The following is a 13,963-nucleotide window of genomic DNA, read 5'->3' on the forward strand; positions in this document are numbered from 1 at the left end:
CTTCCTACCATGAGCATTCTGCATGAGAATGCAATTTTGTACGCATTATGCATTTATATATATCTAAACTTTGTTTCTTTCTTTTGTATTGTCTTTAATTAACTTATTAGATGCATCTTCTCATTAAATTTTGCAAAATAAATGTATTTTTAATTAAATTTCAGCGGTTTTTTAGGTTCCCGAGCTTTTCCCGAGTTTTTTTTTTAAATCGCCGAGTTTTTCCCGATTAAACTTTTGGGGGGCTTGGCGAGTTTTTGCATTTGGCGAGTTTTCCAACTATGGTTCTTGCGTCACCTAATGAGATCATTACCCCATTCTTTGTCCTCTTCTATGCATTTTATTTTGTACCTTGCTGCCTATGTGAATTATTCCTCAAATATGTGTCGTACTCTCAATCATCAGATTGATTGACATCAAATATATTAAACCATAAAAAACAGAATGACTAGCCAACTATGTAATGCAAATGAATTAGCCAGTCAATTTTCAAAACAAATTGCAAACATCAATGGAAATAGCATGTTAGATGTGTAAACTACCATCGTAATTTTCATTCCAATGCCCCATTTTGCAAGGATTCCAAATTTGATTTCAACTTTCAAAAATTAACTTGATTGATACAAAAAATATATGCTTGTAATCTGATTATTCACCTATGAAAAACTGACAATGCATGGCAGATCTCCAAACATGTAGATCAGAAGTCCTTTCTCCGCACTATATAATTTCTTGTACTTGAGCCAAATCTAACACCATCTGATTCACTTAAGACAATTTCTTGGCCACTTTTAAGGAGCTTTCCATTTACCCATGTACCATGACTAGATCTTAAATCTGTTAAAATTAAGGTGTCACCTGTAGTTTCCATCTTTGCATGCTGCAAACAGTAAAACAATAATAGATAAGCTTTTCTGTAAAACAAGACATGGTAGGTAATAGAAACATATAATACAAGTAAAAAGATAGAGCAATGGAAAATGTGAGAGCAAAATCCACCTTGCGAGATATTGAGGCATGATCTAAAATCACATTGCAGCTAGGATCTCTACCAAAAATGGTGACTTGACCAACCGCGAGTTTAATAATACCTATACAGTTTCCATCCTGCTCCACAAAAATGCCAGCAATTTAGTCACATAAACTAGTTTGTTCATCCTCAAAAAAGTTATATTAATTTCAAATCCTCTGCCCCTCTTCTTTAAAATGCTCACGGTCCCAGACACTAGAGCTGCTGCATGAACAAATGGCCATTGTGATAATTCATGAGATTATTGAGATGGGGAAAACTGTAACTGAAGGCAAAGGCTTCTTCAACTATTCTTTGAAGTCAACCAAAACCCTCTCCAAATTAACTGAGTTAAGGAAATAATGATTGGAATAAATCATAGACTTTTTAAATCTGTAAAGCAGAAGGTGAATCCAAACCTTCTTTCCCTTTGGAGCTTTCAGGTTACTTTTAGTAAATTTGCAATGATTTTTTTTACTTATTGCACATGGAAAGTTATGACTGCAACATTACAAAATGCGCAGTTCCAACTTTCCTACATGAACAGTATAGGGATGTTCAGGTTATGCCAAAAACACAACTTATGAATGATATAAGAGAATATTTTATGTTATATAAATGGTTATTTAGGCATATTTAGTTTATTAGTTAGTTTTTATATAACATAGAAATCTTTTTTGTTAGTGTTTTACAAAGTTTTTGTTTCATTTTCAGTTATTCTCTATATAAGGATGAAATATTGTAACAGTATCAGAACAGGTCACGGGCTTCTATAAGATTTCGTGAATTCTTTGATAAAAAATTCATAGCCCTTTTTATCCTGAAATTTATTCCAGAAAAATTTTATTTGTTTTTTTTTATGAAAAACAACTTTACTGAAAATTACGAGTCTAGTCAAGGGTTTGGTTGAGGAATTTCTCAGTTTGAGCAAAAGTACGAATTGCGTGGTTACACGTACTTGCATGCGCTTTGTGTGAGTTGCATTTGTTGTTTTTCATGCAAAGGGTTTTCTTGTTTTACCACATGATGTAGTATGGCCATTTTCTGGTGTATTTTACGGTTACTACACAAAGATGGGTGTTTTACTGTGAAAGTTTTTGTAAAGGGTTCTCTGAAATTTTCCCACAAAAAATCATGTTAGTGAGTTTTCTGAATTATTTTTTCACAAAATTCTGGTGATGGGTTTTCTAATCATTATCCTTAAAATTTATTTAGTAGTTTTTTACAATTTTGTCATAATAAAGATTTATTGTGGGCTTTCTAAAATTGTTCTACAAAAATTAGTGCTCCAGTTTTCAATAAATTTTCCTTAAAAAAATTGGATGGGCATTTTGTAATTTTTTCCTCAAAAATTTTGATTAGGCTTTATAATTTTTGTCCATAAAGAATTATTGTGGGTTTTGTGTGACTTTTTGCCTCAAAAAACGTTTTTATCATTTTACATCAAAAATGAAGTTTTGTATACTGATTCATGTCTCAAATTTTGTGTTGTGTTTTGATTAATTTTAATCTCAATAAATGTGTTGAGCAAAAGTGTGAATTGCGTGGGTTACACGTACTCACATGCGCTTTGTGTGAGTTGCATTCGTTGTTTTTCGCGCGAAGGGTTTTCTTGTTTTACCGCATGATGGAGCTTGGCCATTTTCTGGTGTATTTTACAGTTACAACACAAAGATGGGTGTTTTACTGTGTGAAGGTTTTTATAAAGGGTCCTCTGAAATTTTCCCACAAAAAAATCATGGTAGTGGGTTTTCTGAATTATTTTTTCACAAAATTATAGTGATGGGTTTTCTAATCATCATCCTTAAATTATTATTGAGTAGCTTTTAACAATTTTGTCCTAAAAAAAAAATTATTGTGGGCTTTCTAAAATTGTTCTACAAAAATTAGTGCTCCACTTTTCAATAATTTTTCCTTAAAAAAATTGGATGGGCATTTTGTAATTTTTCCCTCAAAAATTTTGGTTAGGCTTTATAATTTTTGTCCATAAAAGAAAATTGTGGGTTTTGTGTGACTTTTTGCCTCAAAAAACATTTTGTAAAAACGTTTTATCATTTTTCCTCAAAAATGAAGTTTTATATACTGATTCATGTCTCAAATTTTGTGTTGTGTTTTGATTGATTTTAATCTCAAAAAATGTGTTCGGTTTTTTATCGGTTTTCTCCTAAAAATTGTGTTTGATTTTTTTATTTATTGTCAAAAGTTGTGTTTGGTTTTTTAAATTTTTTCCTCAAAAATAGTGTTTGGTTTTGATCAGTATTTCTTCTAAAAAACATGATTGGTTTTTTTGAACTAATCCTCAAAAATCATTTTTGGAGTGTTTTCAGCATTTTTTCCTAGGAAAAAATGCTTCAGAGTTCAATTATAGGATTTGACAAATTTTACCACAAAAATAGTGGTTTTTTGCACTTGTTCTGGATGGAGTTACTAAGGCAATGATCTGCACAAGAGAAAATCATGGTTTCATGTTTCTGTAGTTGATCTCAAGGGATAGCTTTGCTGTCCAACATAAGGTTGAAAGGATTCTTAATCATTAACATTTTGTAGATCCAAGGAGGGTCTCAGCAGCAAAATAATGTTTTGATGAGAAGGGGTCAGCCTTCTTTGTATCTGTGACCAAAAAGACATTGTGTCTTATATAAGGTACTTAGTAAAATGTACCATTAAGGGAGGGTGATAAAGTATTTAATGTTATATTAATGGTCATTTAGGCATATTTAGTTTATTGCTTAGGTTTTAGATAACATAGAAACTTTTTTGTTAGCCTTTTATAAAGATTATGTTTCGTACTTAGTTGTTCTCTATATAAGGAGACTTTGTCTCCATATTGTAATCACTCATTTATGAATGATAGAATACTGCTACGCAACATGGGGTAGAGGGGTATGGTGACTCAAATGACAACTCTACTATTATCAGACAGAGGTAGAACAACCAAAATATCGAGGGATACATTAATGCCACAAAAACTTGAGAAATAAAGGGAGATGAAGCAACATATTTGACAAAACATTACATGTTTACAAATACATTGAGGCAGGGAAACTTTCAGATACTTCTATACTAAAGATGGAAACATGCATGCTACATTTTTAAATTGTTATTTGTTAATGAACTTAATGGAATTCAAAATTGGCATAATGTCCCTTACTGAGATATTCCTAATGTTTTCCTTAAAACCACAATTCTAATTAATAATAAAAAACATAAATCATCTTAGAACATAAAATTATATTACTTGAGGTCTTGAACACAGTATAAGTCACTGAAGATTGACATTGAATCATAAGCCGTAATAACATACATCTTACTAGTCACTAGTGCACGTCATGATATCCATAAAGATCATTCATATTGGAATCCAAAAAGCAATAGTCATTCCCATCATATGGATTCCCATAATAATCTCATTAGGAATTTGTTGAAACGTTTGCGCACTGTGGAATTTTAAATTGTTATTTGTTAATGAACTTAATGGAATTCAAAATTGGCATAATGTCCCTTACTGAGATATTCCTAATGTTTTCCTTAAAACCACAATTCTAATTAATAATAAAAAACATAAATCATCTTAGAACATAAAATTATATTAGTTGAGGTCTTGAACACAGTATAAGTCACTGAAGATTGACATTGAATCATAAGCCGTAATAACATACATCTTACTAGTCACTAGTGCACGTCATGATATCCATAAAGATCATTCATATTGGAATCCAAAAAGCAATAGTCATTCCCATCATATGGATTCCCATAATAATCTCATTAGGAATTTGTTGAAACGTTTGCACACTGTGGTCTCAAGGTTGGTCGCCTTTGTAGTGCGAGAGCATGCAAGGTGGGTTGTCCTTCTATCCTATTAAGGATTTTAATGTCTGTAAGATATTTGATCTAGAAGAGCAAAGCAAGGGATGTCTTTTCCTATTTCAGAATTTGATGATTCAATCACAGGTTTATTGTGAGCAGATTCAAATCAGAAAATATGGATAATGATCATATGTCAAGAATGGATGTACTGCAAATCCAGTATTAATAAATACTGAATATTGGCAAGGTCTGAATTAATTTCTGGTTATACTCAATCTGGTCTACATTGCACATTAATTTATATTATATTATACAGACATGTCCTTGAATGGACAAGTGTCCATTCAGGACATATCCCTAAGATGCACTGATTCACTAATAATCAAACCCAATCACAAATCAGTATTAGTTATCATTTGCCCTCAATGATAATGCATATGTAATCGCTGATCTTGCAAGGCAAATAATCAGAATTAGATCTGATATATATATATATATATATATATATATGACCCAATCCTGTCATCGTGACTCTATCACTATATATAACTATAAGATGAACATAGAAATAACAAGAAAGAATCTGCAGAGGCAGATCGAACATATTCTTGGGTATTAATGATCAGATGTATTGGATGATAATAATTTGTATTCTAATGTGATTATATATATGCTAGAATATAAGCAAGATGCATTGGGATTAAATATAGATCATTATCATCTAATTTTTATCCAAACGAAGATACATTATCAACACATCCCTCAGTCCACCTTGCAGGTTGGACATCGTCCTTGATCAAACCCAAGGGCACAGAAGGCTGGTCTTCCATTCCATCCCTTGGTTCATGAGCATTGAAGGCCAGTCTTGCATTCCATCTCAAATGCGTGGAAATTTTTTAGGCTCTTAGGGAGAAATTGGTGAGTGAACCTGTCCTTGATCAAACCCAAGAGCACAGAAGGCTGGTCTTCCATTCCATCCCTTGGTTCACGAGCATTGAAGGCCAGCCTTGCATTCCATCTCAAAATGGTGTATTTGATAAGATTATGAAGATCGGTCTTCTTTCCCCTCTTGTGAACTTGGATGACTGGCCATCCTTCTTATTTGCAATCCATTTCTCTAATTTCAAAATAGATTATTAAACGAATCCGTTACCACATTTATATTAGATATAAGGATTCAGATTACTTGCAAAGGTCAATGCAAGTATCTCTATTGCATAAGCACATATGTATAGATCTACAATTGTATTTCTTTATCAGATTTATCTCTTAGTTAAAATTGCTGCCATTATAAATTCTAGTTCTGATTTTACTTATTTTTCTGCTTATTTTCCTTCATCATTTGATGTCATTCTTGGATGAATTGTTCTTCCTTTAATACCTCTCATTTGGATGGTCATGCCTCTTCATAATGCCCATTTCGATTCGCAAGAGCTACACCTCTTCAAAGCTGAGCACCATCTTAAAAAATCTGTCTGCTCCCTTAAAAGAAATCATTATCAATTGAAGGTTGCTCATAATTGCTCCTATTCAAGTCGGCACCTCTATCATGGTTGAAATTAGTTTTAGTCAGCTCTCTTTTAAATGGTCATAGCCAATCTTAATCATTTCTATTTTGAATGGGCCCTTTTATTAATTCAATTGCTTATGTTTTTGTTATTTAAAGATGCAACTGTGACCTCAAGCAGGGGTACGATTATCAAAAATGAAAAAACAAGACAGATATATACCTTTTGAATATCCAATTGCACCTTATGAACAGAAGCAGCTTTATCATCTTCTTTTAAGCCATAGAAAGTTTGAGATTGTGCGGCTGTATCTTTAGGAAGTGATTGCCTCTTCTCATACTGATGTAATGCTGAAATGAAACCAGTGTTGGGATTGACTTGACTGCGTCGCTCTTTTAAGTACCTGTACAAGCAAAAGAGAGTATGACCTCTACTGTTAAGAAAGCTTGAGAAAATAATACTGCAGACACCTAAAATAGTTTCTTGAAGCAGTAAGAAGACACTTAGAAGGTCCTTTAACAAGTTTTCAACATAACAAATTATCAACAAATGCAACATGCATTAAATTGTAATTAGTTGAATCTTTAAATCACAATATACAAATGGATAATTTGAAGCAACGAAATCAGTATATGGCAATTTTCTCTTTATAGAGTTGTACACAACCATGTAGCAAGCACTGCAAACATCTAACAAAATGAAGCACTACAAGAAAAGGTCATCATAGCAGAATTATGAAAATAGAGATAGAAACCAATAACAGTACTTATTTATTATACCATGATATTGATAATACAAAAGCAGCATAAGCAGACAAATATGCTTCGATAATTATTACAATTAGATACTTAAAGGATGACGAGGGCTTCCCATAGAGACCAAGTGGCTTGGGCAACACAGTGTTCAATTATAGACATGATTTCATCCCAAGATGAGAGATCTTACCATGTTGACATCCAATCCATATTAGATAAGCATGGCAGGTGTTCAACTATCTTCCTTCAAGGTTGCCACCAGATAGAGGTTCTCAACGTGTTATTGAATTGCAGGAATGATCAAAGCCATTCTTCACTATATCTTATCATCATTTTCGGAGGCACAAGGAAGAAATTGAAAAGGTGATTAAGGATTTGTTGTATATGGGACACACACAACCAAACTCTAGCTCATTTTATTCTTCTATGGTGTTGGTCAACAAGGATGGTACAGAGAGAAAAGAGAATGTGCATAGATTATAGAGCGTCAAGAACAAGGCCTTATTCTCAACATTGATGAGTTGATAAATAAGCTTCATGATGTGATATACTTCTCCAAGATTGTTCTGTGATCAATGTATCATCAAATAAGGGTGAGAGACGAGGATATGAATGAGACAACTTTCTAGTGTCACATGGATATTACAAGTGCTTAGTCATGCCATTTGAGTTCGCTAATGCACCAACTACATTCTAAACTTACATAAATTAGGTACTCATTAAATGATTGAGGAAGTTTGTTTTAGTTTTTTTTACATCATATTGAATTATAGTAAGACGCGAAAGGATCATTCGAGATGCATAGATGGGGTGCTTATTCTAGAGCAGCAATCACATTTTACCAAGGCATCAAAAAATGAGTTTGGGTTGACACAATATTATATCTTGGATATAAAATTAGTGCCCATGGATTAGTGGAGATAATTAAAAAATTAAGGATCGTGGATTAGCCTCCACCTAGGACTATCACACTTGAGAGGGCTTTTTGATCATTGCAATTATTACAAGAGGTTCATCAAAGGGTTTTTGCAACTAGTTGCTCCATTGACAAATTTGATAAAGGGGCCTTCTCTTGGATTGATTTAGCACAAAGAGCTCTTGACTAGCTCGAATTTGAATCTTTCATTTCCTTCCATTTTTTAGTGTGATGCTTTAGAGATGAGATTGGCGTAGTTTTGATGCACAATAAACACCCCATAGCATTCAAAAGTAGGAAGCTCAAGGAGTTGGAAAAGATCTGTTTAATCTATGACAAATAAGTATTGGTAATCATGCATAAATTGGCCATGATCAGTAAATACTTGGCTTGTGGAAGATTACTAGTAAAGACAAATCACAATAGCTGGGTAGTTAGGAGGTGAGAGATAAGTAATTGGAATATTGTCAATGTACTCATGTTGATTTTGGTATTAATAAAGAAATCATTTCATCGCCTACTGGTATTGTGGTATGAATGCTACATTCTGTGTTTTACTTCATATGTATCTCAATTGTGTTACTCTGTATGATTAGCATATCTTTGTGAACTTGAGTGATATTTCCACTCTACATTTTTGGTGTCGTTGCCTAAGTCTGAACCTGGAGGTTGGTAGGATGGAGTAATCGGAAGGCCTTTTGTACAGCTCATCCAAGTAACAACAAATAGTGACAGGGAAGAGGAGGAAATAACTAGGGAAGATCAATTGACATGTGATTTGGTAACGGCCTTGGAAGTTGCGGTCAATCAGAACATACAAAGGGAAGCTGTGAGAGAATGGTCCCTGAAGGTACGGTACGTGACAAACTTTTAGTGCCACCAGCGGTGTACGATCTCCTGGGAGAGATTCCTCGCCTGTTAGCATGCAATTTGTTACAAATGGAAGAGGAAAGAACTGAGACACAAAGCGAACAGAGGAGACAACAAGTACTACAATAGTTTGTAGAAAGGAGGACCAGGGAACACGAAGAACGTGAAAATTCCAAAAAAGGAAATAGACAATAAAACTGATTCATGCCCCTGAAGAAGAAACTGAGGAAGAAGTTGCCTTGAGGATACTACGTCTCCAGCAATAGCAGGAGAGACGTCGTAACTTGAAGGGAGGACAAGGGGATTCCACGAGAATCCAAGAAGGGTTGATCGAGCATACAATTGAAGCTATAGAAAATTTGGTCATCTCGGAGACAACAGCAAGGAAATTGGGATATAGAAATCCAAAGACACCTGCAGGGAGAGATCTCCGATAAGAACAAAGTCAAGAAGAAGAAGATACTCTCAATAGTTCCTCCTCGAGAGCGAACTTCTAGTTGGGAGGACGTGTTCTATCAGGAGGAGTTGTTCCATTGGGAGGAAGTGTTGCATCGGGAGGAGGTGTTCCATCAAGAGGAGGTGCTCTATCTGGAAGAAGTGTTCTGACAGTAGGGAAAAAGCCTCACATAATGGCAATAGACAAACAAAAATTACCAAGATTCACAAGGGATGGCTCAAAGGACCACACTTGCCACTGTAAAACATGTATAACAATATGGCAAGTGAATGGAGAAAATGACACAACAAAATGACTAAAAGCTTTTTCGGCCACACTAAGGGGTATTGTCATTGATTGGTATACCAATTTGGAGGCAGCAAAGAAAACACATGGAATAATATCCATTAGCCTTTGAGGAAGAATTCAGACTCTTGAGAGATGATGATGAAATAGTAACGAAGATTTGTAACACAAGACAAGGGATGAGTGAATCCATCAAAGCCTACAACTGTTAATCCCAATTTTCGACCTAGCTTGAAATATAGCCGTTGAGGTTCACATGAAGTTAGTTGGCAGTCTAATTTGATATGATCTGGCGAAATGGTAAGATGGTTGTTATGATTTCAAGTGAAGATGACATGTTAGTTGATTGTTAATCGCGAATTCATGGAATTAAGATGAAAGGTTAACTGTTATGATTATTTATGATTAAATAATTTAATTACTAAGAAATTTCTTGCAGGGAGCATGTCAAAGGGGTGAAAGCATTGTCAGAAAAGAATTAGGCAGGGCATCACCATCACCGGGCAGACGGGTAAAAGATCTAGCCATAATACATGTGCAGGACTTGCATGAGTTATTTAATAATTTAATAAAAAATAATTGAGATAAAATATAAAACGTATCTTAAAGGATTTTAATTTATCTTTCATCGTATTATTTTAATAATGATTTATATTCATGCATTTAATAAATAAAATGATTTTTGGCACTATTATAATTTAATAATTAATAAGTAATGTTACAAATAAGATTATAATAATGTTCAATTTATAATAATTGTATTATTATAATTTTCATATTATAATCTCCAAATTCTTCTTTCCAAATTCTTATTTTTCTTTTGTTCTTTTCATAGTCGATTTTATGTTTGGCATCCAAATGGTCTTCTTGGGAATTTGAAGGGATTCTTGTAACTATTTGGGAAGCCGATGAGTCAAGTTAAAACTTTATATTAGAATATCGATGATCGCTTTTAATAATCTTTTTCTTTTTGGTACCCGACTACCATTATTAATTACGGCAATAGCATTTGGGGCCTTTGAAATTCCTTAGCGTCACATACTCTTATATACCTGCGATTTTATTATATGCCTGGGTGCGATGAAGGTATGGACTGCTGTATTCCTGCGAGTTCATTTTAAAATTTGTAGCAGCACTTTTCCAATCCAACATGTCGTACAAGTTCTGATTTTACTAAAGATTTATGCAATATTTATACTCTGGAGTTTTTCTGCAAGCAAACCAAAGAAGAGATAATACAAATCGACTCCAGAGAGTTCTGGACTTATACAGGTTATGTGGTAGTCAATCTCACATTTGGAGCTGTGTACAATTGAAACGTTTTTGACTCTATTCTTTCCTTTCAATCTTTATCCCATGCTAATCGGTGTTTTGTTATCATTTCCTTATCATATTTAAATAGAATCTAATGCCGAAAATATATTCAATCTGTATGGTGAATGCATGTATACATAATCATAAGCTTCTTAAATGAAATTCAATGGGTCATGTATCAGAGCATATGCTGTTCATTTGGGATTATCTCAGTCTTAGATTAATGAACCTATCTGAGTACAAGTAATTGTGTTTGTGTTTCAAGTTTCTTCTTTCTTGTTTGTTGCCGGCTACATATTGATAGAGCTAAGAATAAATTAATATGTTTTACAAATCCTTTTCACCTTGGTTGAGTATTCATCCATAGCCGGCTAGGCAAGTTGAATAGAGATCAATTCATGATACTAGCTGTTGGTAATCTGAGATTTATATGAGATCATTCACCAAATATTCTTGAGTTATATCATTTATGAATTCTGTTGGTAATTGTAATAAATTGATTGATTATATGAAACCACACCATGCACATGCTATCATAATTTTACGAGCACATCCAGAATACTATTAACACCGAGGAAATTCACCAGCAGATAAGCCATGAAATGGTGAAGAGGAGGAATTTAATTTGCAAGAATGCAAAAGAGAATTTAGTTATGATTAAATTAATTAATTAAATATTCAATTTTGAAATCTTTAAAGAGCATAATTATGTGATCACAAAGTGTGAAATGTCGGATGTATGTAATCTTTTTGAATAATTGTCAGAGCCGTCTGCTCTGAGAATTCCGAATACCTGGGACTCACCCGGCTGTGTAGCCAAGAAGATGGGTGATTGAGGTGTGAGAAAGAAATCACCAATAATAAGAATCAGAATCAGTTATGACATATCAATATTTATCATTTAATAACTCCTACACATTCCTGTTATTGTGATCTCCTGTTGCCAAGTCATATGGTGAAGTTAATTATCAGGAATTCCAGTGAATGGTAAGATGATCCCTATCAATTCCGGGTAGGGAGGGCCTTTGTCAATAGAGATCGTGTGGGGATAATATGTAGATTGTAGGGGCCCGACAATAATCTGTTTGGGGGCACGGGGGCCTTAGAATAGTAGGGGGCATCTTTATGCAAACAGCCGGGCCTTATAAATTATAGGCAACAGGAAAGGTTGAGCTCGCAAGCGAGTGAGTCCGTTGGCCCAACCTTACTTTAGTGGAGCGCAGCCCAGTTGCGTAACTTTGAACCGACAATAATAGAATAGTAGGGCCGATTGGGTGGTAAAGCCCCTGACAATGTTTCACCTCACTCATGATGTCGGATATGAGTTAGACAGAAATAGGCTATGCATTCCTATGCACAGGGAGGTAGATTGTAGGGGCCCGACAATAATCTGTTTGGGTACACGGGGGCCTTAGAATAGTAGGGGGCATCTTTATGCAAACAGCCGGGCCTTATAAATTATAGGCAACAGGAAAGGTTGAGCTCACAAGCGAGTGAGTCCGTTGGCCCGACCTTACTTTAGTGGAGCGCAGCTCGGTTGCGTAACTTTGAACTGACAATAATAGAATAGTAGGGTCGATTGGGTGGTAAAGCCCCTGACAATGTTTCACCTCACTCATGATGTCGGATATGAGTCAGACAGAAATGAGCTATGCATTCCTATGTTTATTGGAATCAGGTATTAATACTTTTATATGGAAGGAGGTAAGATTAAATTAAGTTATTTCATTGATATCATCATTTTACTTTCATATATATATATATATGATATCGAAATTAAGTATATATTTCTAATCTTGAGTTACTGTCATAGATAAGTAATCAGAAGGAAAAGAAATCCGAAGCCCTAATTGATTGTATGACAGCTGGAACCTTAAATGATACAGTGGTATTGGAAGCCCTAAATTGAAATAGCGATATCAGAAGCCCTAAATAAACCGAAGGTAAACAATGCCCTAATTGATACAGTGGTAAGTGATGCCCTAATTTAAAATAATAGACGCATTTAATTTGATTTTAAGAAAACGGTTTTTAGATGAAAGTTGTCATATGAAGTTGTTATAGTGTATTTGTGGACTAACCCGGGTGGTTGCAGAGGCATCCCTAGTTTGATTCAAACTCAGTTTTCTGAGGTATGTGGTTTTCACTTTCTGTAGTAATTTCATTTGATGGTAATTCAAGTCTTTTTAGTTAAGAAAATTTTGTATAACTGTTTTTAACGGTAAATCATATTCACATGAACATGAATGATGTAACTGCCTTCCTATGAAATCAAAATTATATCTATATTCCTTGAGTATGTTAATTGTAAATTAGACCCTGGAAAACTGGTTGTTACAACAACAGAAGAATGAAAAAGCTGATAGAGAAACTAGACAACAAGCCGGCAAATGGACTAAAGAAATGATGGTTCATCGAAGGATTAACACTATCCCTCAAGAAAAAGATGAAGATAGTCCGACCATCGACCTTTAGGGATGCATGTACTTGTGTCGCGGACATAGAAAGCGAGAGTAAAACTTCCAAGGTAAGAAGGCATGGAAGCATGAGTGAAAGTTCGAAGGAGAGCGAAGAAGAATCCAAAACCATTCAAGCCTTGAGAAAAGACCTGAGGCAATTGATGAAGGAAGTGGCAGGGAGTAAAGAAGAAAAGAAAGAAGGGAGAGAGCTTTGGTGTACTGACTGTGAAAAAGATGGCCATACAAAAGGAGCATGCTCGAAGAAAGCATTTTCTGAGATTTGTCAGGTACTGGGGCATGCAATTAAAGATTGCCCTACAATTTTAAAACAAGGAGCACTCAAGTATTCCTGACCCAAGGGGAGCAATCTACACCCTCCTCTACTCCGTCGAAGAACACAAATATAGAAGCCTCACCAGGAGGATACATAAATAACAGGAGAGGAAGTAATAATAATAGCAACAACAACAACAATAACAACACACCACGACGTCCACTCCAGTATGATTCCAAGGGGAGGCCAATGATCCAATGTAGGAGATGCAATGAATGGGGACATTTTGCATGAGATTGTCAAAGCAGAGGC

At 34.6% G+C, this 13,963-nt stretch overlaps 1 protein-coding gene across 1 annotated transcript in view; it reads right to left on the reverse strand.

Moving 5' to 3' along the window:
• Nucleotides 1–522: 522 nt before the first annotated feature.
• Nucleotides 523–13,963, reverse strand: part of LOC149531137 (uncharacterized) — a 147,810-nt gene continuing 134,369 nt past the window's right edge. The window contains exons 5-7 of the mRNA XM_089809355.1: nucleotides 6,544–6,724; nucleotides 997–1,104; nucleotides 523–877 (exon numbers count right to left, since the gene is read on the reverse strand). Coding sequence (XP_089665481.1) covers nucleotides 698–877; nucleotides 997–1,104; nucleotides 6,544–6,724 — 469 coding nt within the window. The 3' untranslated portion in view covers nucleotides 523–697. The remainder of the gene's footprint in view (nucleotides 878–996; nucleotides 1,105–6,543; nucleotides 6,725–13,963) is intronic.

Source organism: Cupressus sempervirens, chromosome 11 (genome assembly GCF_028749045.1).
Source record: "Cupressus sempervirens isolate cs-2001-9-10 chromosome 11, ASM2874904v1, whole genome shotgun sequence".
Taxonomy (NCBI): domain Eukaryota; kingdom Viridiplantae; phylum Streptophyta; class Pinopsida; order Cupressales; family Cupressaceae; genus Cupressus; species Cupressus sempervirens.